Source organism: Kryptolebias marmoratus, linkage group LG13, assembly GCF_001649575.2.
Source record: "Kryptolebias marmoratus isolate JLee-2015 linkage group LG13, ASM164957v2, whole genome shotgun sequence".
Taxonomy (NCBI): Eukaryota; Metazoa; Chordata; class Actinopteri; order Cyprinodontiformes; family Rivulidae; genus Kryptolebias; species Kryptolebias marmoratus.
The window spans coordinates 21,586,184-21,613,786 of NC_051442.1; the positions used below are offsets into that span (position 1 = coordinate 21,586,184).

At 39.0% G+C, this 27,603-nt stretch overlaps 2 protein-coding genes across 12 annotated transcripts in view; both read left to right on the top strand.

The window, feature by feature from the left end:
- The window catches only part of auts2a (activator of transcription and developmental regulator AUTS2 a), a 418,449-nt gene that overhangs the window by 117,675 nt on the left and 273,171 nt on the right, over positions 1–27,603 (top strand). The gene's annotated exons all lie outside the window — the stretch shown is intronic.
- On the top strand, positions 19,906–21,093 carry LOC119617583 (proline-rich protein 12-like). The gene has a single exon (XM_037978942.1). It carries the CDS (start codon positions 19,925–19,927, stop codon positions 20,891–20,893), a length of 969 nt encoding a protein of 322 aa, XP_037834870.1. The 5' UTR covers positions 19,906–19,924; the 3' UTR covers positions 20,894–21,093.

Here is a 27,603-nt window from a genome sequence, read left to right on the forward strand (position 1 = left end):
AATTAAACGAAATAAACATTTGAAATATATGAGTTTGTATGTAATGTATGAATATAATATACAAGTTTCACTTTTTAAATGGAATTACTGAAATCAATCTACTTTTTCATGATATTCTAATTTTATGACCAGCACCTGTATATATTAACAGAGTTTTGACATATTTTAGAAAAACGTGATTTTTCTTTTGTTTTTCAAAATTATGTAGGTGAAAATTTGGTATAAAAACTGTATTGAAATTTCTGTGTATCATGAATTCATATGCTTCTCTTTCTTGCTTTCATAGGACCACTAACTAATGCCAGCATACAATTAACACAACAGTGTGTGTTATTTCAGGACTTTATAGTTTATTAGTGGACATGATTTGAATATGTCAGTACAGACCATGGACTAAAAAAATATTTCTGAAATCTATATAAACTGTTCAAATATTTGTCTTTTATGCTATTGACAGTTTTCACATTTGCAGTGAAAACTGTAAATGTGTTTCTTCTGTTCAGTCTAAGTGGAAATTTACCTATTCAAAGGCAAAAAAGAATGACAAACCGAACAATATATTGTTAAGAAAGTCTTAAAACCTAATGTCTGAATTAAATGTCGAAGTTAAAAAAAAACGTTTTGATGGACAAATATCGGTGTTAAGGCAGTTTTGTTGACATTAAGTAACAACAAAGTGTCCCCACATCATTGTACTAGCTCTGCTCTCTGTAAAATGCTTTATCCCTGTTGCTACTGAGTTCCAGGACTGCTCTATCATCAACTTAAAGATCCTGCTTTGTACTTTGGCAGTACATTCATTTGTCAACAAACTGAAAAGCAAAGAACTAAGCAAACATCCTTGAGCTTCTCCAGTGCTTAGTGTTGCGGTCCTAGTACCCCCCTAGCTCGTTTACTTTACGACTTTTCTCTTTAATTGTTTTCGGGGAATAGAGACGCAATGTTAGGCTTGGTATTTGGAAAAAAAAGGGAGAAAAGCAAGGAGAAAACAAAGCCCAAAATGGGCACCTGGCAGAACACACAATGCGGTAGGCCTACCTGACGACGTCGGTTCAGAGCTCCCAGAGAAGTTAGCAGTCTGTTGAGAAGGGCCAGCCCACACAGTCCATCGTCACCTCAGACGCTCGGTTCAATAGTTTTTTGTTTTTGTTTTTTCCTTGTGTAGATTTTTTTTTTTTGTAATCCACTAAAATCTCTATCCGTTATCTACCCTTCATGTTCTTGACAAAATGTCTGCAATTACATTATCTTTCCCAATTTGCTAATTTTTCATTTTGAACTTCTCCAAAAAAGTAAGTGGGTTATGATCAGTGTACACTTTAATCAGTGGCGGGCAGTGCATTTCACACTTAGGCCTTCAGTGAAGTCCAACTTAGTCAAAAAAATAGCTTTCATTACGCCAGCATTTATAACACCAGGATTGGAGAGTAATTAGAAACACACTTAAGCACTACTTGGCATTGCATCACCTCAGTTGTGTACAAAATGGGCTATTATCCAGCGCATTGTAAAAATCAACAAACCCGCATCAGCAGTTAAAACATATCTGGTATGCTACTGTCAAAAAAAAAAAAAAATAGAATAAAATAAATAAAATGTTTGCACTCACCAAAATGGCTGTATCACCCAAAACACTTATTTTAACACAAAATCCATTCTGGGACAGGTTAGCTAGCTCGGGGGTCGGCCGTCCTCCTCTTATGAGATCTAACTTCTCTTGAAAAGTTAGTCTTGAAAACAGCCTTGCCAGTATATCAGGAACCAAATCAACGTGTTGCTCTCCTTCGGCCATTGTGGGTTAAAAAAAATTTTAACCCGTAAAAGTCCCGGGTGTGACTCTGTTGATCTGCATAGCACTACCACGGCTCAAACTCGTAAGTTTCCATAGCCAATCACAGGATATGTAAATGTCATGTTTAACGTGAGGCCAGCTAGAGGGCCTTACTGACACAACTCGTGATTTGATTGGCTATCACAATTGTCTATCAACTGTAGTTGCCTGTTCACTTACAGTGCACAGACCCCAGCACTGACGATTCTGAAGGCCTGGGCATATTTCATACAGCCTGGCAACATGAGGTAGCTGAATTCTGATTGGATAAAAACTCTAACCTAAAAACAATAGCACTGGAAGGAGCATAATATGACACAAAGTGAATATGAATACTTTTAGATATCTGGGCAAGTAAATTAAAAATTAAATTAACCTTTATCATAATTATGATAATTCTTGGTTATGTTAGGCCAGCAGAGAAGGCCTTGCTGACCCAGACGGCCCACCACTGACTTTAACACAGTGTGCCCCACTTGACACATAGATCTCATAATGCTGAATAGCAAGTACCAAAGCCAAAGCCTCTTTTTCTATAGTGGAATATCTGCGTTGATGCGGATTTAGCTACTGTAGTAAGCTACTGGTCTATCTGCTCCCAAATTATTTTCTTGTAAGAGTACAGCCCCTTCCCCTACATCGCAAGCATCAATGGCCGGCTTAAATGGCCATATGGCTCCCAAAACTTTGGGAGCCATAAGGACAGGACTTTAGCCATAAGGATAAGGACAGGACTTTAAGTTGCTCAAGTGCCACGTTACATTAATCCGTCCAAATTAACTTTTCAGACTTCCGTAAGAGATCTGTTAAAGGAGAAGTCACTGTAGCAAAATTTGGGACAAACTTTCGATAGAACCCAGCCATTCCAAGAAATCTCATAAGTTCTCTGTTATTCTTTGGAGCGGGTATTTGAACTATAGCCTGCACTTTAGCAGTATGAGGTTGAACTTCACCTCGTCCTATCACATGCCCAAGATAGGTTATGGAAGCCTTGCCTATCTCACTCTTTGGTAAGTTGACAACAAGTTCAGCTTTTTTTAATCTTTCAAAGAAATGATCTAGGTCTTCCATATGCTGTTCTCAAGTAACAGCATACAACACAACATCATTGATGTAGACAGTACAGTTCGACAAACCTTCTGTAACCTGAGTCATTAACCTCTGGAAAGAGGAAGGAGCATTTTTAACCCCAAAAGGTAGCACCTTAAACTAGTACAAGCCATCAGCTGTATAAAATGCAGAGATTTCTTTTGCCCGTTCTGACAGAGGGTCTTGCCAGTATCCTTTCAAAAGATCGAACTTTGAAACGAACTTGGCTGTACCAATCTGATCAATACAATCCTCTATCCTGGGGATCAGGAAGGAGTCAGATCTAATTAGTGTATTCACTTTTCGATAGTCAACACAAAGTCGAATTGAGCCATCAGGCTTTGGAACTACTACCACAGGAGAACTCCACTCACTCATACTTGGCTCAATAATGTCATGTTGCAACATGTACTTCACCTCCTGTCTAATTTTATCCATCTTGTCAGGATTTACTCTATATGGATGCTGCTTAACTGGAAGAGAACCGACCACATCCATATCATGTTCTGTCAAAGATGTTAAACCTGGTGAATCAGCAAACAGCATAGAAATTTTTTTTAATAGACCTGTCACATCATTAGCCTGCTGAGCAGTTAAATGACGTAGGAATTTCTCCAAATCAGCCAATATGACACTATTTGCCAAATTAACGTCCTTAGGACCCATACCATCCAGATCAATGGAATCCATTTCTTCCTCCTGATTGCTATGAATAATATGCACAGGTACTGGTGACGATGCACCCCGTTCATGATATGACTTAATCAGATTCACGTGACACAAACGTGTAGACTTCCTCCTGTCTGGGGTAGATACAACATAATTTACTTCACCCACTTTTTCCTTAATTACATAAGGCCCAGAAAATGTCGCTTGCAGTGGGTCACCTCTAACGGGCAAAAGTACCAACACTATCCCCGACTTAAAATTCTCTAGGAATAGCTTTTTGATCAAAATGATCCTTCATCTTTCTCTGAGCCTGCTGCAATTTACTTTTGGCCAAGGAACAAGCTGCTCGCAAACTCAGAGATGTAATCCACCACATTTCTGTCAGGTTCCTCAGCCAAGAATTTTTCTTTGACCAACTTTAAGGGGCCCCTTACTTCATGTCCATAGACAAACTCGAATGGACTAAAGCCAGTGGATTCGCAAACAGAGTCAGGGATAGCAAACAACAAAAATGGAACACTCTTGCCCCACTCCCCAGACTGATCCACACAGTAGGTCCTAATCTTAGACTTAAGAGTCTGATGGTATCGTTCCAGTGTCCCCTGTGACTGTGGATGGTACACAGACGACTTGAAGTGCTTAACCCCCAGCTCTTTCATCACTGTCTGAAAAACTCCAGCCATAAAGTTGGAGCCTTGATTAGACTGTATCTCTCTAGGAAGCCCAAACTGAGTAAAAAGCTGAAGCAGGCAATCCAAAACTGTTTTTGAGCAAATGCTATGCAAAGGGAAAGCCTCCAAATAACGTGTAGCAACATCCATAACTGTTAACTGTTGAATAATATTGCTTAAATAAGATGATCTGGCATCAATAACTGCCTTGTTATGATCCTCAAGATCTTTAAAATGTTCCCGGTGGACAACCAGACCAGTTCTCTTCCACAGGCGTTCTGTTTTCCAGCAAGAGTGTCTGAGTTCACGGGTGTGAGAGTTTAACCAGGGTGGACAGTGATAAACAGGTCCACTGTGGCTTTTATACGGAGCAATATTGTCAAGGATGCCAAGGCAGTGGTCATTAAAAGAGTCAATCAAAAGCTCCACATCATCATCAGGAGGTGCTGTAAATGAAAAGAGGAAAGAAAACTTTGCAACTACAACATTGTCAATAAAATGTCTGCACTTGCTATCAACTTCAGAAAAAGCCTCCAAATAACAAGCCAAATTGAAAAAAATAGCCTTATGGTCACTAAAAACAACATCTTTTATACTTAGATCGTTAAGAGTAAGTCCATAAGTAAAAACCAAGTTTAAAGTGTGACCTGCAGTGTGAGTAGGCTCAGACACATGCTGTAAGAAGTTAAAAGAGTCCATAATGTTAAGAAAGTCCATAGCAGAGCGATTTGTAGGATCATCAGTGTGAATATTAAAATCCCCAGTGACAAAGATCCTATTTAGCTTGACTGTAGAAGATAAGAAATCCTGGAAAAAAAGATGAAACCGGACCAGGTGGTCGATAAATCAGAACGGCATATATTGGCTCTATCTTGCCAATCCGGATTATAATCATTTCAAAGGAACTGTAGGTACTTGAAACAATCATTTGACATAAAAAAGTTGTTTTATAGATGACAGCAGTGCCACCTTCACGGCCTGTCATCTGTGGCGCAGATAGGAAAGAACAACCCTCAGGACAGATTTCCAAGAGATGAGAAACATCATTTTCCCGCTGCCATGTCTCAGAAATAAATAAAAAGTCCAAGTCTTCAGAACAGAACAAGTCATTCAGAATGAAGGACTTCTTGGCAATAGAGCATGAGTTAATTACCAACATTCTGGCGGAGAAATCCATTGCCCGTGTAGCGTCTATAGAGGCATCATGCTGACGTGGCAGGCTATGCAGCAAGTCAAGATTCCTCCCGTGGTGTACCTTAGATGCCCACAGCTTCAGATGACAACGTGTCAGATTATCAGGGAGCGTACGAACAAGCCCCGCACCTAAGGCCGAATCGCCCAGCCGCGCACCTGGAAAGTTCCCACGGCGTCACCCCACTTCTCCAGAGTCACCGGAGCCACACGACAAAGCCAGCCCTCTTCCCCCGTTTCCTTCGCCTGCGCGTCTAAAGCAGCATCGGGTCCGCAGGTAAAAGAGGAGAGATGCCGGGAGGGACACCAAATTCCAGAGGTGGTGGAAATGCAGCTTTGATGAGGCTGAAGCTTGACCATAACAGACTTGATCGCCAGTAGCGAATGGCGGTCATATGTCCGCAAGGAAACAGCCCCAGACAGGAACATAACAATGACATAACATATAGAGTAAACAAACACCCTGAAAGAGGCAAAGCCAAGCACAGGCACCATCTTGAATGTACAGGAAAATCTGCAACCAGAGGTACAACATGTACCTTCTTACCTGCTAAATCATTTTCCAATACAAACTTGACACCTGGTATAGGCAAACTGGACGCCACCCCATCTTGAACCACACCTGTGACTAACAATGACTGCAAAAAAACTTGATGAAGAGGAACAGATTTAAATTCAGACTCATCATTGTTTACCCCTTGAATAAGGGCACACAATTTCAATGAACTAGAAGGAGGAAGAGTCACATTATTCACCACCCAGAGTGATTGAGCAGCACCAGTATCTCGCAGGATAACTACAGGATAATCACTCCCAGAAACTGACACTGTTCCAGAAGAAAGAAAATTTTTATACAGATCCAACACAGCACTGTTTGAACACTCCCCACTCTTTGACCTGTCCATCACCAGTAACCCAGGCTTTGGGGCAGTTTCCCTCATCTTGTGCTTATTTGCTAAAGCCCAACACTCAGTTTTCTAATGTCCCTTTTTACCACAATAATAACACACCAATGCTTCTGGACGCATTCCCCCTGTTGCTGAACAGGCATCTGTGATCTCTTAAATGCTCTAGATGGTTTTGGAAAACCGCTCCCAGCTCCCATTTCCTTCTGTAGTTGATAACTAACGGACTTGCTCCCTCTTCTTACTGAGCACTGATGAGTGAGCTCAAAATCATCAGCCATAACAGCAGCCTTCTGAATATCCTCAACTTTTCGATCTTCGAGGTAATTCTCCACCTCAAAAAAAACACTGCTTTTAAAATCTTCCAAGAGAATAAGCTGTTTTAATTTCTCATAGTCCTGAACAACGCTCTTTGATCGCACCCATCTATAAAACGCTATCTCCTTCTCTCTAGCGTATTCAATATAAGTATGATTTGCGGTTTTCATCAGGTTACGAAAACACTGTCGATAAACTTCTGGAGAAAGTAGGTAAGCAGCAAGAACAGTAGATTTTACAACTTCATAAGACGATGACTTTTCTGCATCAAGTACAGCATACACCTCCAAAGCTCTGTCAGTAAGGACACTCTGTACAAGGAGAGACCATTTATTCTCGGGCCACTTAAGAGATTTCGCTATCTTCTCGAAAAGACAGAAAAAAAACCCGTCAACTTCCGTTTCACAAAACTGAGGAACTAAACAAATGTTTTTACTTAAATCAAAGGCTCTATCTGCTTCCATAGCTGTGATTTTCTGTTTTTCTAAAGCCAGTTTTTGTTCTTCATTCTCCAGTTCTTTCCGCCTACACTCAAACTCCTGCCTCATTCGTTCTCTATCCAGCTCATTCATGGCAACGTCCTTTGCTACTCTCTGTCTGAGACGCTCCTTCTCTAATTCCAATTTTCCCAGCTGTAACTTTACAACATTGGACTGTCCTTCCGAATGACTTCCAAGGGAAACCTTAGTTATTAGGACTTCAATCAAGTCTATTTTTTTATACCAGGTGGACATTCAACCTGTAAATGTTCTGCTACTTTTAACAGATCTTCTTTTCTGAGTTGGTACCAATCTCTCATTCTTAAAATTCGATTTTCCTTGAGGAATTCGTCAACTTTGAATTCCTCCATAACTCTTCACTATTTCCCACCACTGCGGGAAATTCCTAAATAACTTTCTAAACTGATAATTTATTACTCCTGCAATCAGAGGGAAGTTCAATAAGATAATTATTTCCCGGTCGAGCCCCCACTACGGTCCTAGTACCCCCCCTAGCCCATTTTGGTCTTTGTTTTCTCTTTGCTTTTCTCCCTTTTTTTCAAATACCAAACCTAATGTTGCGGCTCTATTCCCCAAAAACAATTAAAGAAAAAAGTCGTAAAGTAAACAAGCTACGGGGGTACTAGGACCGTAACATTAGTTTGGTACATTATGATGATTTACTGTCGTTGGCTTGTCTTTTCATTTACAAAGTGAGGCTTTCAGTTTAAGTAGAGAGATCATTAATATAAGCTTCTATAAGATGGTTTTGTTAAAATACCAATGACTAGTTGACAAACAGAATCCAGGTGTAGCTGTTTGCTTTTGTTGTTTGTTTGTTTGTTTCTTGTTGTTATTTTATTCAGGTGGGGTAAGATGAGGTTCATTATCTGTGCAGGGCATGCAGTTGCCTTACCTGTGGACCAATTGGCATGATGAGTAAACTATAGGGTGTCTAGATGTTAAAAGTATTTCAGTGCCACAGGCCAGTATGGTATTTTCCGAACTATAAGACGCACTTAAAAGCCTTCAATTTTCTCAAAAAACGACAGTGCGCCTTATAATACGGAGCGCCTTATATATGTAAGAAGTCGTAATGTTTTAGTATGACTTTGGTAAACTACAAAGCCACACCGCTTGCAGCATTAAGGCTCAGTTATAATCGCGCTTTGTAGTGTTGTGCAGGGCTCCATGCGTGGACCTGAGTGAGCAATGTAGGTGTTTATGCTTGACGCTTACATCGGTGTAGTATTCTTTTGTGAGTTTTGAACCGTTTGATTATCTTTGTGATCTCTCATAGAGGGATCATATAAATGCTGATACACGTGAACCAGAGCACCCAAATCGTCCATTTTGAATGGAGCATGGTGTGCAGTCTGCGCCAAATGATGATGCGCCTTATAGTCCGGTGCACCTTATATATGACAAAAATTTGAAAATGGACCATTAATTGACAGTGTGCCTTTTAATCCAGTGCGCCCTATAGTGCAGAAAATACGGTATTCATTCAGTCAAGTTGTAGTTGTTTTTTGTAGTTGCCCAGGGATGATGGCATCAGTTTTGTACTGTGCTGGTACAACAGTCTGCTTCAGTAATTCAATTGATTTCACAGTATTGGAACACTAACACACAATTGGCAATAAGATTTCTTTTGATGTCATTGTGTAAAACAATTTATATCACAAACTTATGTCTGCTCAAAAATAAACAATGCTAATAAATTATCAGTTCAAAATACAACTTAACTTGTAAACTGACTTTTTAAAACCAACTACATGAATCTGAAATATCTTTAAATCTAAAGTGACACCAGCTCAAGACTTCTGATTGAACTTGCCAAAATTAGAATGTCTTCATACACCATTGTTGTAAATGTACATATTTTGCCACTTACTTTTTAAAATGATGTTTAAAGCATCGCTTTTCATGGCTAAATTTGAAGCATATAGATTTTACATTTAAAATGTTTAGGAGCAACAATCATTCTATATGAAATACAGACTCCTCTTGTACCAAAGGTGACGTTTACACCAGTCAAAACAGTAGCTCTAATAGGATCCATCTTTATCCTTTTTTTACTGTGCTTTAGATCACTTTGATAGCCATCCCCCCAGGCTGCCATTAACCTTGATTCAAGTGTCTTTGGTTCATTCCTATTGCTTTGAATTGACCTGCAATAAAAAGCTGGAGTGAAAATGGCAGCTTTGATGCCTCTATGCTGCTTTTGTTGCTTCTCAACCTGCCTCCAGCTATACGATACACTTCCACACAAAACTATCTGTACAAATTATAAAGAGAATCAAGCACAACAGAGGGAGTAATGTGTATAGGAGAGAATGTTGGGTGACCATATGTATTTTTTTGCTCACTGCATTGTTTTTTAAGTAGGCCAAGTGAGATAGTCTAGGTCAGCAGCCAAGTATCTACTTTCACCTACCATTACATACCATTCTCCACCAGATGCATTTTGCTAACCAGTCCTGCATGTGTAGGTCACAGATTACATCAACAATTTGTGTTCTTCATCCTTCCTACAAAGATGGAACTCCACATCTAATAATCTACAAATTAATATGTATAAGTTGTACAGAAAATGCCATAGAGCCACTTTCTCAGTCACATTTTTTAATGGAATGGTTTCTGTGTAGGGACCAGTGTCTGTATTGTAAGAATAGACAGTGGACTAAGCAGATATCCTTTCTATGTTCCAGAATGAGTGTTCTGCCACGGAGAAAAAAAAATCTGTCTTACTGCTTCAACTTTTATAATTTATAAGTTTTATTTTGAGAATGCAAGACATAAAAAGTCACTGCTTTTTATTTTGTAGTTATTTATCTTGCAGAAAGACTGAATGGTGCAGTTACTGTGCTATCATAACAGCATGTGGTTCTAAATCTGCTTCACCAAGTTTATAATGATCTAGTGTAGTAAATTAAGTAATTGCAAAATAAACAACCATACGTATGCATGTTTCAACACTGCAGCCAGAGTGAGAGCAGAGAAATATAAGTGGGAATTGTTTTCTAGCTCAATAATTATCCCACGCACATTAGCTTCTGATTATATTCCCGATTCTCTCTTTGATACTCCAGTAGGTTTGTTCAAAGTCTGTCTTACCCCATTAGTATTTGGCTTCTTGACATGTATCCACATGGAATAAACTACACAGCAATCAGGAAATTTTATGGATGTGAAAAAAATCCCAGTTTAGTATTTTGGTCAAATTTAATCAAGGTGGCTGTGATATTAGTTTGTATCTGGTGATTTACTTGTTTTACAGCTTTCATCATATCCATTATAAAGAGATCATGTGCATAAAAATGGACCAACACACCAGAGGAGTATATCAAATCAGATTTTATTTATTTATTTATTTGCAAATCATTATTAATGTAAACATACCTAATGACCAAGCTCATCCATATTTAAACTTTTTATTTATGCTTTTCAGTTTGTCAAAGCTGGATTAATTAATCGGAGTCTTGCTATTATATCAGAATGAAGCTTGAAAATGTGCTTACTAAAAGAATATCTTACATTTCTACTGAGTAACTTGAGCCTTGATTGACATAGCGTGTGTTACAGCAAATGTTTGAATATTATTTCTAACAATTTAACGTAGTTGGGTTTTTTTTATCCCCAAGCAAGATGTATTCTGTGGGGGGTAAACAGATCATCCCTTTAGAATTAATGGGATTAATAGAAAATGGAAAATATCTTACACTTTATCAGAGCAAACAATTGTCTGTAAACAGAAATGCTGGATTTGTGTTTATAAATGTAACAAAGGTTCAGATGTTGACCCAGCTTGTTTATCCCACCAAAAATTATTTTCTATGTGACTGAATTCACACCCATCACACTCCAACATAAAACTGTCTACTTATGAACAATCAAATTTTTCTGTTGATGTAGATTTCATTGATTAAACAGTATTTTTGTGGGTTATAACTTGTTCCTCTATCTAGGCTCTTCTTTTCTATTAATCACTTGGAGGTGGTGGTTGTCCAAGGTGTACTTTTTAATGTTTTAAGCCCCGTCTGGTATTGGTCAACCCAGCCTCCGGCCAGCTTTGATTCAACTTCCATTCATCCTGTTTTTGAACATTTGACTTACAACCTCCCTACACACAACTAACCCTGGCCATAGTTTTTCATGTCTGTGAGCAATTAGTCTGCGTTTATCTCGGTTTCCTGCTTTCATTTGATCCGTGTGTCCGGCTATGTAGAGACAGCTGGGGTTTGTAGGTTGCTTCCTTTTTAAAAGAGAGGAAACGAGGGGATTCGTGCAAATGCATATAAAAGGGAAGTACATGAGTTGAAACGTCATGGCTGGCATTGGCTTGTACATCTGAAAGTCATTGTAACATATCCCCTCCTTGTTCTCCTCTTGATTTCTCTCTTGAGCCCATTTTTCCTCTCCATGACCAGACCCGTCCAAAGTGCCTGTTTGACTTCCAAATAAAATTCTTGTTCAGGACTCAATATGTTTGTGTGTAAGTTTTACATAAGCATCTATATTTTTGCTGTGAACTTTGTATGCTGGTTTTCCCTGTACTTGACATCTTTGCAAGTCATAAATGTGTTTAAAAATGCTACAGAAAGCACAAACATAATTTTGTTTTGTATAGAATGGCTTCTTTCAGTGCTTTGAATTTTAAATGCTTCCATTTTAATGTTTACTTTAACAATAACATCATCATTTTACAAATTGTTTTGTATGTTTATTGCAATAGGTACAGATCCATTTTAAGTTAGGCATAAACAAAAGGTGACTTCATCACCAGCATTTGCTGTTGACTTTTTATTCCATGTTACGAGTCCTATAGAAATCTATATACACACTGTCCAATTTCGTTCAATTAAGTACTATCTCGTTTAATTTAATTATATTGTAATCAGTAGTAACATAGTAGTAATTCATTAAGCTAATATACATGCCATGATGAACAATTATCTTTAAGAACATTTCTAGAGATGAGTATGCTTTCTTTGTTGTCCTAATGGTGAAAATTAGGGGCAAAAAAAGGTAAATTTATCTTTTTTTTCCATGATAATTTCTAATTAGCATTCCTTGATGATGTCCACCAGGTTTTAAAGTAACTTACTGGCATCTAGCAATTATTTTATTTGCTAAACCTTGAACAAAATAAGTTATTTTGTATCTACCCATCCATCCCTCCCCCGTAACCTCTGATAGGGTCGCAGGAGACTGCTGCCTATCTGCAACAGTCATTGAGAAAGAGGCGGAGAACAACCTGGATAGGTCGCCAGTCTATTACAGGGCCACATAAACAACCATTCACACTCTCATTCTCATAACACCTAGTGACAATTTAGAGTTACCAGTTAACCCAACATGCATGTTTTTAGTTTGTGGTAAGAGCCTGGAGAAAACCGAAGCAATCATGGGGAGAACATACAAACTCAACATAGAAAGGCTGCAGCCTTCATTTTGTTTTAATTTTGGTGGTCATCTGTTTATTACTTTAAAGTTCAATTTCTTCTAAGGGTTGTTAAATGTACTTATATTTATGTTAAGTATTTGTTATATTTTGTTAAATGAAAAATTCATTATAACCAAATATTTAAAAATTGGTGTTGTGTAACTGCTATCAGCTGCTCTGATTTCTAAAGATTGGTATCAGCATCAGCCATAGAAAAATTCACAACGGTCAACCTCTAATTATATCTCCTGCCAATCAGTGAATAGCTTCCCCAAAAGGGAGGAAAAAGTTATTCCTGCATCTCATAGACATAAATGCAAGCTGCCTCAGTGTACAGTCTTTTTTTTTATATCAAGGTTATGTGGTGCTATTATTCTGTACATTACAAAGCAGAGGAGTGCGGGCTAACTTGATTTCCTGACTGAGGCCGATGGGATTTGAGTCTAGATTATCTGAGAATCCTAGAGACTGAGCAGCAAGTGTAATATTTGTGTAGAGAGCAGAAAATAGCCTTTGTGTTTGCTGGCCTTACACGCCTGAAGAAAAGAAGAGAGGAAACATGCAGTATTGTTCCATGTCATCTTACTGCCTTTTGTTGCATGCAGCAGTATTAAAGAGGAGAGGAAAAACAGACCAATAGATGCACTTTTATTGTAACTAATTCACCCCATCACTAACCTTTTTGAACAAACTTTAAAGTTTAGCTATTCCTTCCCTTTCCACGCTTTTTAGTATAGGTTTTCTTTTATTGTTGTGTGGGGATTCTATTTTACATTTAGCAGTTCAGAGGTGGTTTGGTCCTCTTTAAAGAACAAAGCTACCTTTAATTGTGTTCAGGAAATCTGAGAGAGTGAGAAGGCGCCATGTTTTCTCTTTCATGCTTATTCTTTTTTGTTGTGCCAGCACGTTTAATGGAAATAGGAGCAGGTCAGTGGAGTTCTGCTCAATGGTGTTGAACGTCTAGACTGGTGTAGCCGGAAGACAGACAGACAAGGACTGAGCTAGCATACAAACAAATACACACAAATTTCTTCCTGTTTTTCATTTGGACACGCTTGAATGAGCATTCACACCCAACACTTTGATGTTTGTTGGCATAGACATGTCCACACTAAACTCACATTCTCACTTAGTTCTGTTACCCCCTGGAGTAATACTGCCTCCAGTGGTACAACATGTGCAGTCAGGCAGCTCCGGGGCCTCTGCAGGCTTCTGAAGCTGTTTCTTTGTTTGGCGCTCTGGGAAGGTGATATTCAACAAGGGAAAAATCAAAGAGAGACATACTGTCAGGCATCTGTGAGACACACTGGTGTATTATTTTTTTTCTTACAAAACTTGGAGCATGAAAAACAGTTTTCCATTTTCCCTCTCCTGTGTGCAGAAAAAACCTGCTGGAAACAAAGCTCCTTCACCTCTTGTTATTCCTTTGCCACCCCACTTATTGCTTTAAAATTTCTTTGCACTTGTCTTTATGGTTAAAGTCAGGTTCCTAAACAAACTCAATAAAATCTACTTCACCTACCATCCTTTATAGTCCTTAACAATATTATCAGCAGGACATTAACTTTGTCTTTTCAGCTGTGTTCAAGTTGTGCAAAAATACACTCCAGGCAGTGATTTCATACCCTAAACTACTAGTTTTCTTCTTCTTTTTTTGTTGTCCCTGTAAGCTCTTGAAACTCTGCTGTCTGGGCATGGTGATGGCCATGGGGGACATGGCCAAGCACAGGCATGTGTGTGGGAAGTGAGCAGGCAGGCAAGCTGTCACTTAGCATTACAGCACTACAGGCTCCCCGTGGGTTACATGAGGAGAGTGGAGCGAGATAAGACAAGAGAGAAGACGACCATGAAGGAGAAAACAGGAGTGGAGCAAACCAAATACAACAGCCCACACAACAAACTCCTAGTAACACTGAGTCTAGGAAACATGCTGCTTGTTTTTCTTTTGATTAGACCAACTACTGAGGATAAGATTTGACTTCTAGCCTCTGAAAAGAAAACCAAAGAAACCACAAATCAAGGGCTAAAAACTTCTGGTCGGAAAAGACAAACAAGTACATAAAGTTAATTTGTTAGCCTTCATGTCAGTAAATAGAGTGGTTTTCTGTTGTCAAATGTTGCAATTTTCTGTTCAAAAGATTTAATTAAATTAGCTACATTATTTAAAAAGTTAATTTACTGTGATTTTTGCTGAAATAGTTTCCAGTTGCAGTTGAATAATGAATACAGGTTTATAGCATACAGGCCCTCGTCAGGTATTGTAGAATAGGTTGATTATAATTTTTTACTGCTCAGAAATGCTTTTTCACAACACTTTTGGGTTTTAAGGTGTTATTTGTAAACACTATTATTTAGCCTGTATGCTCTTGAACAGTTTATAGTGTGTGGTGAGCTATACTGTTATATTTGAATCTTAAGGACTTTAAAATTAAGGAGCTGTGAATCCTTACCTTCTAATTTGGATGGGAACAAATCAGTTTTTGCCTTAATTCATTTATACTTTTTTAGGATGATTCCAGTTTATTTAAAGCTCTGATGTGACTATTCTGATTTTAGCCAGTATTGATTTCTAAGCACTATAAACAATAATGTAACTTTTGATTTTTTTTTTTTTTCTAATTTCTTGTTGAGTGGAAAACTGACAGGTTTTGCAGTCTTCTCTTTGTGTTATTGGAAATCTAAGAGCAAGTGTTGCAGGATACTGAACAGGTGTATTTTGTATATTTAAAATCCAAGATAAGAGCAATGACAGTATTGTCTTTTAAACACAGTAAAACTACTTTACTTTTTGTCTTTTTACGTAACTCAAAAAAAAATGTACATAATAGTAAGACAAACATTTTGTTACCAAAAACTCTAAAATTTATATAAAAAAAAACTATCTACAATGTTCAACATAACATTTGGAAAGAAAATAAATTTCATATAACCACAGCTCACCACAAGTAGCAGAAGCAGCCAGTCAGGAGAAAGATGCCACTACACCACATAGCTGACTGCATAGTTTACTGAATCATATTCTCCCTTATGGCACAAAGGGCATTCATGGGATACTAAAGGTAGTTGTTGATTTTTTTTTTTTCATGGTAGCTCAAAGCCACCCCTGCATGAGATCAGGTGAAATTAAGTGACTTAGCCCTCATTTTAAATTATCTGCTACATTTAGAATTAGACGTGTTGTTTTGGAGCATATGTCTTACAAACTCTGCTAAGTGAGAAACGACAAATATAAATTTAAACAAAAACTAAACAATAAAAATTAACTCCTCCAGCAAAGAATGTGCTTCCATAAAAAAAACAAAAATCTTTGCTGCTGTTTTAAGTCTTAAAATTAAAGAAAACACTGTCTAATACAGGGTAATAAATGTCAGAAGCAGCGACACTTAGGCTGTTTATTTTGGTCATTGAACACTGCTTTTTTACGCCGTCACGTGTACCGACTGGCGTCATGCATAAAAAGCGGCGTTCAATGACCAAAATAAAACGTGATTTTTGGCGTTCAGAAGATGGTCATACAACAGCGTCAAAAGCAACGTTTTGAATGGATTTCCGATGCATTTTACTGCGTTCTGAGCCAAAACCCAGTGTTTTTCTTGCGTGACTTTTTAGCCAGACGCATGGTAAAAGTGGTGATATATGGCCCACATGGCTTACCATAACAGCAGGGTGCGCAGGTTGTTAACAATATTACCAGCAATGCTAAAGACGCGTTCTGAAGGTGTGCTTGTTGCCGGTATGGACAGATATTTACGTGCAATTTGAAATGACAAAAAAAGTCCAGACGTCGAATGTATTAAGTCAGGAGCTGCCAAATTTGGCTAAAAACTGTGAGGTACAGGAGCCCATTTTAGTTGGCAGAAATCTCAAGCCATTGTCAAATGTGACATAATTATATACACAGCAGAGTTGTGTGTTTGGAACCTGGGTCCTTTGCACCCAAGGGAGTGGCAGAATGTAAACATTGGCTGGGTGGCCCATTCTTTGTACTTGGGTGAAGCCTTTTTAGTCTGTAAGCATTCACAGTAGATGAAAAGGTTCTGCTTCATAACGTAAGTTCACTGTTCCATGCAGACACCTTATCTTTGAATTGTTTTTTTGTTGTCGGTTTGTTTGTTTGTTTTGGTAGGTTGGTATGTTGGTTGGTTGGTTTCACATTTATTTACCACTGGATTTCAAACTGAACACTGGCAAACATCATAAGAAAGTCAACTGAAGAGTTTCAGTTGCAGAAAGATGAGACACTTCATTCTCTCTAGGGTTTTATTGTTGGCAGGGTATTGAAGAGACCCTCCATTAGTTGGCTTTTAAATCCAGAAAATGTTTTCTGATCCTAGTCATGGAAGAGTAGACCTGCTCTTTACCCTCTCAAGAATGAAGGTAGCCATGTGAGATTTTGCGCTTTTTATTTTCAGAGAACTTGGACTGCATTTACAACAGGATTTCAAAATCACTCTTGATCTGGGTTGAACCCAGTGTTTGATGGGTCATTGCATTCAGGGTACATTTGCATACATGGATTGTTTTGACTTCTTTTTTTTTTGTAGAAGTCAGTCATATTGAAATAGCCCAGAGAGGCACTACTGTTCATCCACATTTTTAAGATTCATCTGAAGTTGTTTGGGTATCTGTTTTAGATGGTCTTTCTGAAACCTCCCTTATAAATACTTACATTTGGTTTATGCTTCTTGTTGTTGATTTCACAAACTTTGGCTCATGTCAAAATTGATATCACAGTTCCAGTTGTGCAAGGTGGAGTCATTGTCCCCCCTTTTGCACAACCCATTTTTTAACATTTCACAAATACAGTAACTTAATAATTAACTAAATAATTGCCTGAGGGTTTTGAAAAGTAATTTAACTTGAAATGCCCATCCCTACTATCTCTGTTAGACACATCACAAAATTAAGGAATAACTTAATATCCTCAGCATGTGAGAATGAAAAAAGACAAGATTTTTAACAGTATTTTTAAGCACTTTCTTAAGCACTCTTGGTTTTGCCACAAACTCGACTGACTGACATCTCTCCTGTCTGATTTCTCATGAGTCTTTTCAGACCTTAAAATGGTGCTTCAACTATACATGACCTTCTAACTTCTCAATAAAGCTGTGGGACTTTCTAACTCAGGGGTATTAAACTCATTTTCACAAGGGCCCAATGATTCTAGTCGAGGGCAAACCTCAGTCAGTTACTTTTGAAAAAGGAATAAATACATTTGTCCTGTTTCTCAAATGTCTTGTGTATTATGTAATATGTATATAGTATGAGGCATTCATAAAACAATATGATCCTAACATTTTTCAGTATATTTTATTTATCAGTTAGAATATAAAAACATTTCTGAATATTTTTTTTAATTAAAAATAAAAGGCACTTTTATGTAATTTTTTTTCACTTTTTTTGTAATTTTTTTTTTCTTTACTGATATCTAAAACATTTCACCACAAACCTTTTGAATGGTTAAAACCCTCAATGTACATCCAGACAAATCTACACACATTTCATTTCACAGGTGAAAATGCACATAGAAGTGGATGATATAAAGTCTGTAGTTCTGATGAGCCCTGACATGTCTGAGTCGTGGAAACTACAAGGACTAACTGAAGTGGACAGTAGAGTGAAACTTCTTTGCATGTTTTTTTAATTATAATTATTTACATCACAGAATAAAGTTGCTCACACTGGTTAACACAGACAGAGAATTAAACAGCCTGTGTGGAGAGCAGGAGGAGACTGCACACACTAAGATTTTGTGTCACCACCTCCACCTCGCATCTAAGTTAGATCAAGGCTTTTCCTCTCACCTCTAACAAATTAACTCTCATGACTAAAGACAGTCAACTTTTGTTCATGGAATAAATACAACAGGCTACATTACTTCACAGAGAACAGAGAAACACATGATTGAAACAGATACAGATAGAGGGTAAATGGGGTCAGAATGAAATAACTTACTGGCACAGGGGTAAGCAGAGGACTAAAAGGGGGAGGGAAAAATCCATGTATATTTAAAAGTAAGAGAGACAGAGGAAGAAAGCGTTTAGGATGGTAAGGAAAAAATAAAGTTTGAAGAAAGTGAAGAGATTGGCAAGTCTTATGAGTTTACCCTCTCTGAAGAGCAACATCTGTCTGCTGCCTCACTGCAGAGGTGGCATCTGCCACCACTTCTACACACAGCTGAAGCCCATCTGAGAAGCTCTTCTGTCAGCCTTCCAACCCCGCCACACAGGCACACACACACACACACACACACACACTACCCTACACCACAAGGACGAGGGAGTGAAACAGTACAGTAGCAGACTTAGAAGCTTGAAGTCAGAGACAGAGCGCACAAAGAACTACAGGATAAAGTAGCTGAAACATTTCATTATACCGGCACTGAAGAATAAATATCAGTCTTTGAGAGAAACTCTGGAATTTTCTTGCTTTTTGACACAGTCGAGAGGTGACGTAAGCAAGATGATCAAGTCTAGTTGGTTTTATGTCAAGTTTAAATACAACGAGAAGGTAAGTCATTATTTTACTACACTGATCATTCAGTTCCACAGTGGACCGTGGTAATTATTTAAACATATTAAGTATTTGTTCTTAAAAGCCTTCCCTCTTTGGCTGTTTTAAATGCACTTTTGAATTTGTCTGTAGGCTTAATACAGTGTCTGTGCAGTTTTGATCTTTGAGAATGTTGACTTTTTATTGCTTCTGGTGTTTTTTTATAATTAAATATTTTATTGTAAAGTAGCGTAATACATGGTAAATAGTCTAATCCTGTCTGTTTGATAGTATTGATTTTTTATGGAAGTACTGTCCATGTTTAAGTCTGAACTTGCAATAATTCTTGCTTTTTATTTAACTGGCTGCTGCACTAAGAGGATGTTATCGTCAGGATTTGGGTTTTTGTATTCAGTTTATTGCTGTTATTGTCTTCATGTTTCAGTTTGAGTTTCTTGTTTATTTTATTCAGTTATCTTTGTTAGTTCTTGTTCTTTGTTTTCTGTCATTATTCACCTCTCCTCAGACAGTCACTTGTTTTCCTGCCGCTCCCATCTCCACCTGCTCCTCGTTATCACTCACCTGTGCCCACTTCTCCTAATTACCCTCTGTCTTTAAAACCTGGTCATCTCCTCCACTTACTCACTGGTTCGTTTGTCTATTTTCCCTGATGTCTGGTTCTGCTCGCCCATGTCCGTCAGTTTTTGTATTTAGTTTTCTTCTTGATGCCTTGTCAGCGTTTTGTTTTTGGTTTTCTTTCATTTTTAAATGACTTAGTTTTCCTTTTTTCATTATGAGTCTGCGCTCTGGGTTCCCCACATTTTCCCCACACCATGACAGTACGAACCAGCCAGTCGAGGACCCAGCAGACTCTGATGCCGGTGATTTCCTTTCTCCAGAGGAGAAGGCCAGGATCCTGGCTGAGTTGCGGCAGGGGCACCCGCTCAGTTTCCTGGATGGGCCTGGTTCTTTTGCGGCGGCTCTCCCTGAATCCCGTGGGCACCGTCGCCGACGGAGAGCACCGGTTACCACATCCTCTCTGGTGGGTCAGCTGGATGCCACCACAGCCTCTCCGGTGGGTCTTCTCAAGTCTCCAGTTCCGCCAGCAGTCTCCGCCGGCCACATTAGTTTCCCTGTCCTCACCAGCCACAGCAAATTCCACCCAGGAATCTGCAGATTCACCCAACCCCACTACACTTTCTGGCTGGCCACTCCCAGACCTGTCTACCTGCTTGGAGCTACAGCAAGAAATTAAGGACTTTCAAGCCACATCCACCCGACTGATCCGCTCAATAACAGGTTCTACTGACATCAGACAAAGATGTTTTGTGTATTCAATTTTGGTAAAGACCCTGTCCTCCAAGGAAGCACTACTCACCATCCCAACTTACCACTATTTCCTGGACACATTTCGACATATGACTGATGAACTACAAAAGTCCCCGGTGGCCGCGGCCCCCTCCGTGTCCCTGGTAGCCGCGGCTCCTCGCGGACGTCAACACTGGAGAAAAGGGCCGCCGGCAGAACCACCAGCACCTCCTGTGCTGCTGGCAGAACCACCAGCACCTCCCGTGGCTCCAGTTCCTCACAGAAGAGAGTCTCCGACTGCAGAGCTCTCAGCATCTCCAGTTCTGCTCTCTGCACCGTCTGCAGTGCCTCCAGTTCTGCTCTCTGCGCCGCCTGCAGTGCCTCCAGTTCTGCTCTCTGCGCCGCCTGCAGTGCCTCCAGTCCGTCCAGCGCCACCCTCTGCAAAGCCTTCGGCCACTCCAGAGCCACCCTCTGCAGTGCCTTCAAAGCCTTAACAGTCCACGTCCGCCAAATCACCCAAGTCCTCTAAATCTCATGAGCCGGTCCCGCGGACCCTTCATCCTTCCATGAGGGTCGACAACAAAGACGACACCCCACCTTCCCGTGTCTCCATGCGGGTCGTTGGTGACGCCCCACTTTCCAGTGTCTCCGTGTGGGTCAGCAGCGACGCTCCACCTTCCCGTGTCTCCGAGGGGGTCGGCGGCAACGCCTCTCGCTCAGCCTCCAAGAGGGTCGGCGGCGATGCCTCTCACTCTGCCTTCGAGGGGGTCGGCGACGAACCTCTGGGTTTGCCTCCTTTTCCCCACACCATGACATACATAGCAAAAATCAGTTTTGTTAAGATTCCACATGTTCATGAAGATCTTTATCTACAACTATTAATTTTATCTGGTTGTTTTATCTTTTAAGTAACTGTATCAAACTTAATTGTGTTGTATAACTCTACAATATGTTCATTGTAAACTCACTCTAATTTTAGTGTTAAGGTGATAAAAGCACTTGTAATATTTTGTTGTAGAGCTCCTTGACTTGGTTGCATGAGGAGAACATGACCCTGCCTTGTGATAAAGTTTTAATGCAGTGAGTGATGTCAGTGTCTGGACATTAGATTCTGTAACATGTTTAATGGTCTTATCACACATCCTGTTACTGTGAGGAGAATCAGATCAGTTAGTTAGCCAGTCATTTAGGCAGCCTGGCAGCAACAGCCATCAGCAACCAGCCAATCAGCTGTGTCCTTGCTAAGTTGATCCATTGTTTTTCTTTGTGTCATAACTTGTCTTGGTGGTAACTCTTTGCTGATCAAGTTCTCTACTTAGCATCACATGTCTGCTCTGTAGGATCCATAAAACAATCAAAATACAGAAAACATGGCCAAACTGCATTTTGTTGACTGTCAGTCATGTTGAACTTCTAGCAGTTAGTTCAAACATTTGATCAGATGAAACTCTATGCAATAAAAGTGCATGTGCATACTATCATGTTGTAATCAAGCTTTTTATGGTAGAGAAGTTAGTGTGTGTGCCATGTGGCCACATGGGAGCATCTGTTAGTGCCCAGGGTGCTCCGTTTCCATCTGGTCTGCCATTTTGTGCTTGGGCAGGCTTTAGGTGAAGAAGTCAGGAGATGGCCGTTCCTCATGCTTTACAACCAGATCTGTTTTAATGCTTCCTCTTTATGGCCTTTTAAGCAATGTTACAGATCTCTCAAGCTTAAGAAGGCTTTTTAAAGACTCAGCTTCCTAACTCTGAAATCCAAAGCTCATTTGTCAGTAAAAATAAAATCCATACAGTAAAAACGGACTTCACATGCACCCTTGTGTGATCACCCTTTGGTAATTTGATGATGTCATGTATTACTTGGTCTAGATAAAAACTGAACATAGAACTATTATTATCACCCGACGCCAAAAGGCAAAGACAAGCAAACATTAAATATTTATGGCATTAAACAATAAATATTTTAAATATTTTACCAAAATATTTAATTAACCACTGAATTAATTTTAATGAAAGTTGCAGAAAGTAATCCTTGGATGGACATCTACAATTAATTAAGTTTTGGAGTCAACCTAACTCAAGATGGTTCCCACAGCTAAATGACATTAAAATGGCTGTTACAGAGTCAATTTTACAGATAGAGCTAAAATATGATGTGGATGAGGTAGTGGCTTAGAGTAAATCACAACACATTCTCTGGGCATGACATCTTGTAATATTGCATACGATTTTTCAAAGTTTTACCAAAATGGCTACAACTCCTTCATTTCTCAAGGTACAATGATCTTCCTTCAAGAAATGTTAGACCTTTTAATTTTAGTGTTGTGAAAAGAGGAGCTGGCTAAAAAGGTTGAACTAAAGTGTTAGGTGAAAGAAAAATGCTTATCAGTCTAATAGAGACACAGCAGTGAAGACAAGTTAAAGCAACCATGACAACAGCATGAGGGTTTGCCGTCAGCATCAGGTATAGAAGTGGAAGCCAGAGGTCAGCTTCGTATTCACAGCTCATCCTGTTACATTTGCTGAAGTTGGGTGAGAGTATTTCCACTTCACATTTAATGTAGGAGAATAATGAGGAAGTTCAACCTGAAGAAGGTAAGACAAAAAGTATTGAGGGTTTTTGTTTTTATTATTATTATTATTCATGAATTTGTTTTAATCTTGTCTAAGTGAAAAAAAAATACAACTGATCAGAATAAATTGTTACAAATGCTGTTGAATTTTAATTTGTAGTTTTTAAGTAATTTGCAAAAGCTTTGAGGTGAATTTATAGCATAAATTTAGAAAAAAAAAATTGTTTGGCTACCCCAATGGTCACTCTAAAGTTGACCTGACTTTCTGTGTCTTACCGTTTTCCTCCATGTTTATGTTATAGTTAAATGACTTCATACACAGGAACAATGAGTGTGTAGCTGCTTGCATGGAAAACTGTGCATATGTTTGTGTAAAAGGGCTTATGCACTGGCCTGCTTTGTTGCTTCCAGCTGTCTTGCCTCAGGAGCCACCAGCCGCTGTGCGATTATGTATGATTGACAAGCGTGCGCTCAGCAGCATACAAATAGGAAGTGACCTTAAACAAGCACTGCCAGTTTTGACTGAGTGTCTGTCCCCCACTCCCTTTGCTCCTGTGCTGTCTGAAGCGATGGGGAAGTGTGTAAATGTTTGTAGCCTTTGGGTCAAGACAACAGGGTCATCCAACTATGGGGTAAGGGTAATTGCTACCCCTGTGTGTGGGCCTCTGTCCTGAAGTGAGAGTGGGAGGTCGAGGCTGGCAGGAGGCTGGAGGTGGGTTATTTTTCTCTCAGTGGAAAGAGAACACAACACTGAGCTCCTGCTCTGTATGTCTGCTCACAGCTCTTTGTCTTCGTAACTAGTGCCAGGACCCCCAGTAGGCCAACTCTGGGGTCGTCGAGCCACAGAGGGCAAACAGTGACCTGTCTCAAACTGGACTAATTGAATTTAACACACACTGACTGCTCTGTGAATGCTGTGTTAACTCTCTGTCTCTCCTTTGACCAGATGGCTGTTTTCTGAGAATGTTGTATTGTTTTTCACTAACTGTAATACTGACAGAACAGTGCATCTGTTTCATGTCACATAGTGCTTGAAGGGGATGTATTTAAATTAAAATAGTATTTTTGTGCCTGCTAGTGGATATTTAAGTAGTAGAACTCAATATCATTGGTTCTTCTATAAACTATTAACATTTGCACATGGGTAAAGTTATTTCTTTAGCTTGCTTTAAAGATATCCAGTGATTATTGGCATATATTGTAATACTAAACCCCATGTTCAACTAAACTGCTCAGGATGCCAAAGTTTTGGAAAGCCAACAGCTCAGAGGCCAGACATCCAGCAATTATTGTCATTATGTAAATTTAATTTACAATTTAAGATCTAGTTTCATTTTAAATGAACTTGTTGGCAGGTGGACTGAATTGTATAGCTCTGTCATAGGTCATCTATATAACAGGACTGCCTCTCTGACGGAAATGTTTCTCTTACAGGTTTTTCTTTTCTGATTTAAATCCAGTTTTATTTTAAATTAACTTTTTTGTGGGCTGGACTGAGCTTATCAGCAGGCCAAATGTGGCCTCCTAGCCATCAATTGAATAGTCCTGCCATACGGGATTTTGGAAGTTGAAGCCAGAAGGGGTACAGCTTTCCCAAGGTCCCAGTACAAGTTTTAGGCCCCCTCATATAAGGAAACAGGATTTTGCCCTTATTTAAAAATACACACCTCAGATACACAGTCCCCCACCCCCCAGATCTCTATGGCAGGTGAAACTAATTTAAAACTGAGCTTTTGACGTCACAGTTGTAGAGTATTTTTTTTTCTTTGGTGCAGTGTGTCTTTTAATGATAGTTTGGAATTCAACAATCCACAGTGTCATTTTCTATAAAAATTACAATATATGAGTTGAGCAGGTGACATGTGGTGGTGATGTTTTATGTATTTTGAAGACAACTAATTTACTTAAAATGAATCTAAATAAAATTTCCCAGATGTTCCCTACTGAGGCTTGACCAAACCGATCTTTGCTTTGCAGACAAAAGCAATGAGGATTATATATTGACCATGTATTTACTGGCCCTGCATGCGGGGCTTGATTTGTTGAACAGCAGAGGGAGAGTTAATGACTATAATGAGTGTGAAACATATAATGGTTGTGAGGACTGTCGTTAACAGAGGCTGCGTGTAATGATACACGAGAGACACACTGTGTAAATTCCTCCTGGGTGGTATCAAACATAAACCTAGGGAGTTTCAACTAGTGGTAGACATTCCTGTGGGTTCCTTGCCAAAGAGAAAAAAGTACAAGTTCTGGTAGTCTGTTGTTAGTTGATTCGCCTTTGTTTGTAGTTTGCATTAATTTGTTTTCAGTGCGTAGATAGATGTTTTTATATGTAGCCATCCTGATTGCAGATGCTTTTTTCCATTTTCTAAAAAAAAGATAATCTCCATAAAAGTTTAATTCGTCTGCCCACCCATCCATGCTTAGAGGTCTTTAATGAGATTTTATTGGAGCCATTTTAGCCAGACCAGTTTTAACTTATTTATGCTTAAAAGCTGAAGAAGTAAGAAGCTTACAGAACATTTGACCTCAACAATGCTTGGCGGCTCGTTTGTTTCCCCCATCTCCGCCTACTCTGGAAAAGCTTTTTACTTTACAGATTCATTGAAATTCTAAGAGAGCACCCCACAGCTTGCTGAAGGGATTACTTGTAAATCTCCACAAACTCCAGATGTTTTCCCAGGCAGCACGCAGCAAGGCAACATCACCCATCCTCTGTAAACATCTGTCAGACAAAAGCCCCCACCAGACTCAACACCAGAAGCTTAGAGGGAGTAAAGTAGCTTGACTAGTCAGATTTTCACTTTGTTAGATCTTTTTGTTCATGATTAGTTAAGTGGGTTTGTACGGCATCTTGTGTGCTGCCTTACGCTAAGCTTCAAAGTGGACAAGTAACTGAAATTTTCTGTCATTACACAGACTGAAGAGTCTCTGAGAGCAATATCTTGATTTCAGCAGGATTATATTCATTAAGTATCTTGAAATCTAAAGCTGCTCTTATACAATCAAGACAGTTTACTTAATGTTTTTTTTTAATCACCAACCTTTCAGTAATGAGGAATAATATTTTTGTTTGTGCCTGCGTGTGTTCGCATTTGCGTGCGTCTGTTAACAAAACCTCTCATAAACCACTGGATGAATTTGAATGAAACTTACATAAAGTAATCATTACATGTACGTCTAAAACTAATTAAATTTTGGTGTCAACCCGATTAAAGATGATCACCACAGCCAATTGATCTTAAAAAATGTAAATAATTTAGTCAGTGTTACAGATATTGACCTAAAATCTGTTGTGCTAGTAGCTAAGACTGATCCCCAATATATATTCTAAAAAATCTTTGTTTAAAATTTTGACAGAAAAAATGTAAAATTCTATCTGGTCGTATCTGACAGACGTCTTCAACATATGTGAGCGTGACATCTTGCAGTATCGCAAGAGGTCACACAAAATGTTATTTTTAGTGTTTGAACTGTGATTTCTCATAATACTACAATCTTAGTTTAAAGTTCTGGCATGAGAAGCAGAAGGTGATATGCATTCCAATTTTCGTTTTCAAATTAGAAAAAAAACAAAACTATTATGAACAAATATGCCCAAATCAATTAAAACTACAAACACAGTAACAGATTCTTCTGTACTATTTACTTCTTAGTTTTGTGTTTGTGTGTGTGATGAAAGTGTCAGTTTCTGCTGGGTTCAGGCCCTGTGCAGGATCTCATATTCCCCTGGCATGTTTGTGTTAATTTTCTGCATGTAAACATAGTGAGTGGGCTGTAACAAGGCAGCTCCTGCCTCTTTGTTTCTGGTCTCTAGCCTCCTCGGTGAGACAGAATAGATAGAGGGAGCGGCTGACCAGTGTCTGGATCATTGAACAATTGTAATCCAGAGAGAAAGCAGGAGAGAACGTGAGTCCTCAGTGTAGCCACAAGGGACGTGGCTGACAGATGGATGGAGCGAATGACTGGATGCTTAGCCAAGTGGAAAGACAACTTCAACCCACACATGCTGTTTGCCTTTGCCTGTTGCCTTTTGTCTCTATGTCTTCTATATACCCCAAAGGAAGAAAACTTTGTCAATTTGTTTGAGAGAAAGAAATCCCTAAATGAATGAGAACAAGTGACCGAAAATGTGTTGTTGGGTCACCAGGTACCACCAATACTGCTGTTTTGCACATTGATTATACATGCTTTTGGACCAAACAATTATAAAGACCCTGTGAGGGTCATAAGGACTGATAGTCCCACTATGAAATGATTAGGACTTATGTATTTGCTTTTGCACCACCAGGGGAACACAGTTGTTGCCCAACCCTTGACTGATCTCACATATATACATGACATTCACCAACAATAATAGAGGACTGTTGTTGGAACTGTGTGTTGTGGGTTTTTGATATAATTTTTAAAAGAGGAATTTTAAAGAGTGTCAGAAACATTCAAAAAAAGAATTATAGGAGTCAAAATTCATACGAGAAATTGGTCTATTTTGTGCTGCACATATTCAAAGAGTGTAGCAGGCAACAACGTTAGTTAAGCAGCTTCTACTTCAGCAATGCAAAAGCAGTTTTAATAGTATAACAGCTGGGAATCAACATTCAGTTGTGTATGGACCAATCAAATCCTCTT

Excerpts from the sequence above, each read along its gene's own strand:
- LOC119617583 (XM_037978942.1), top strand. The coding sequence starts at position 19,925 with ATGACAGTACGAACCAGCCAGTCGAGGACCCAGCAGACTCTGATGCCG.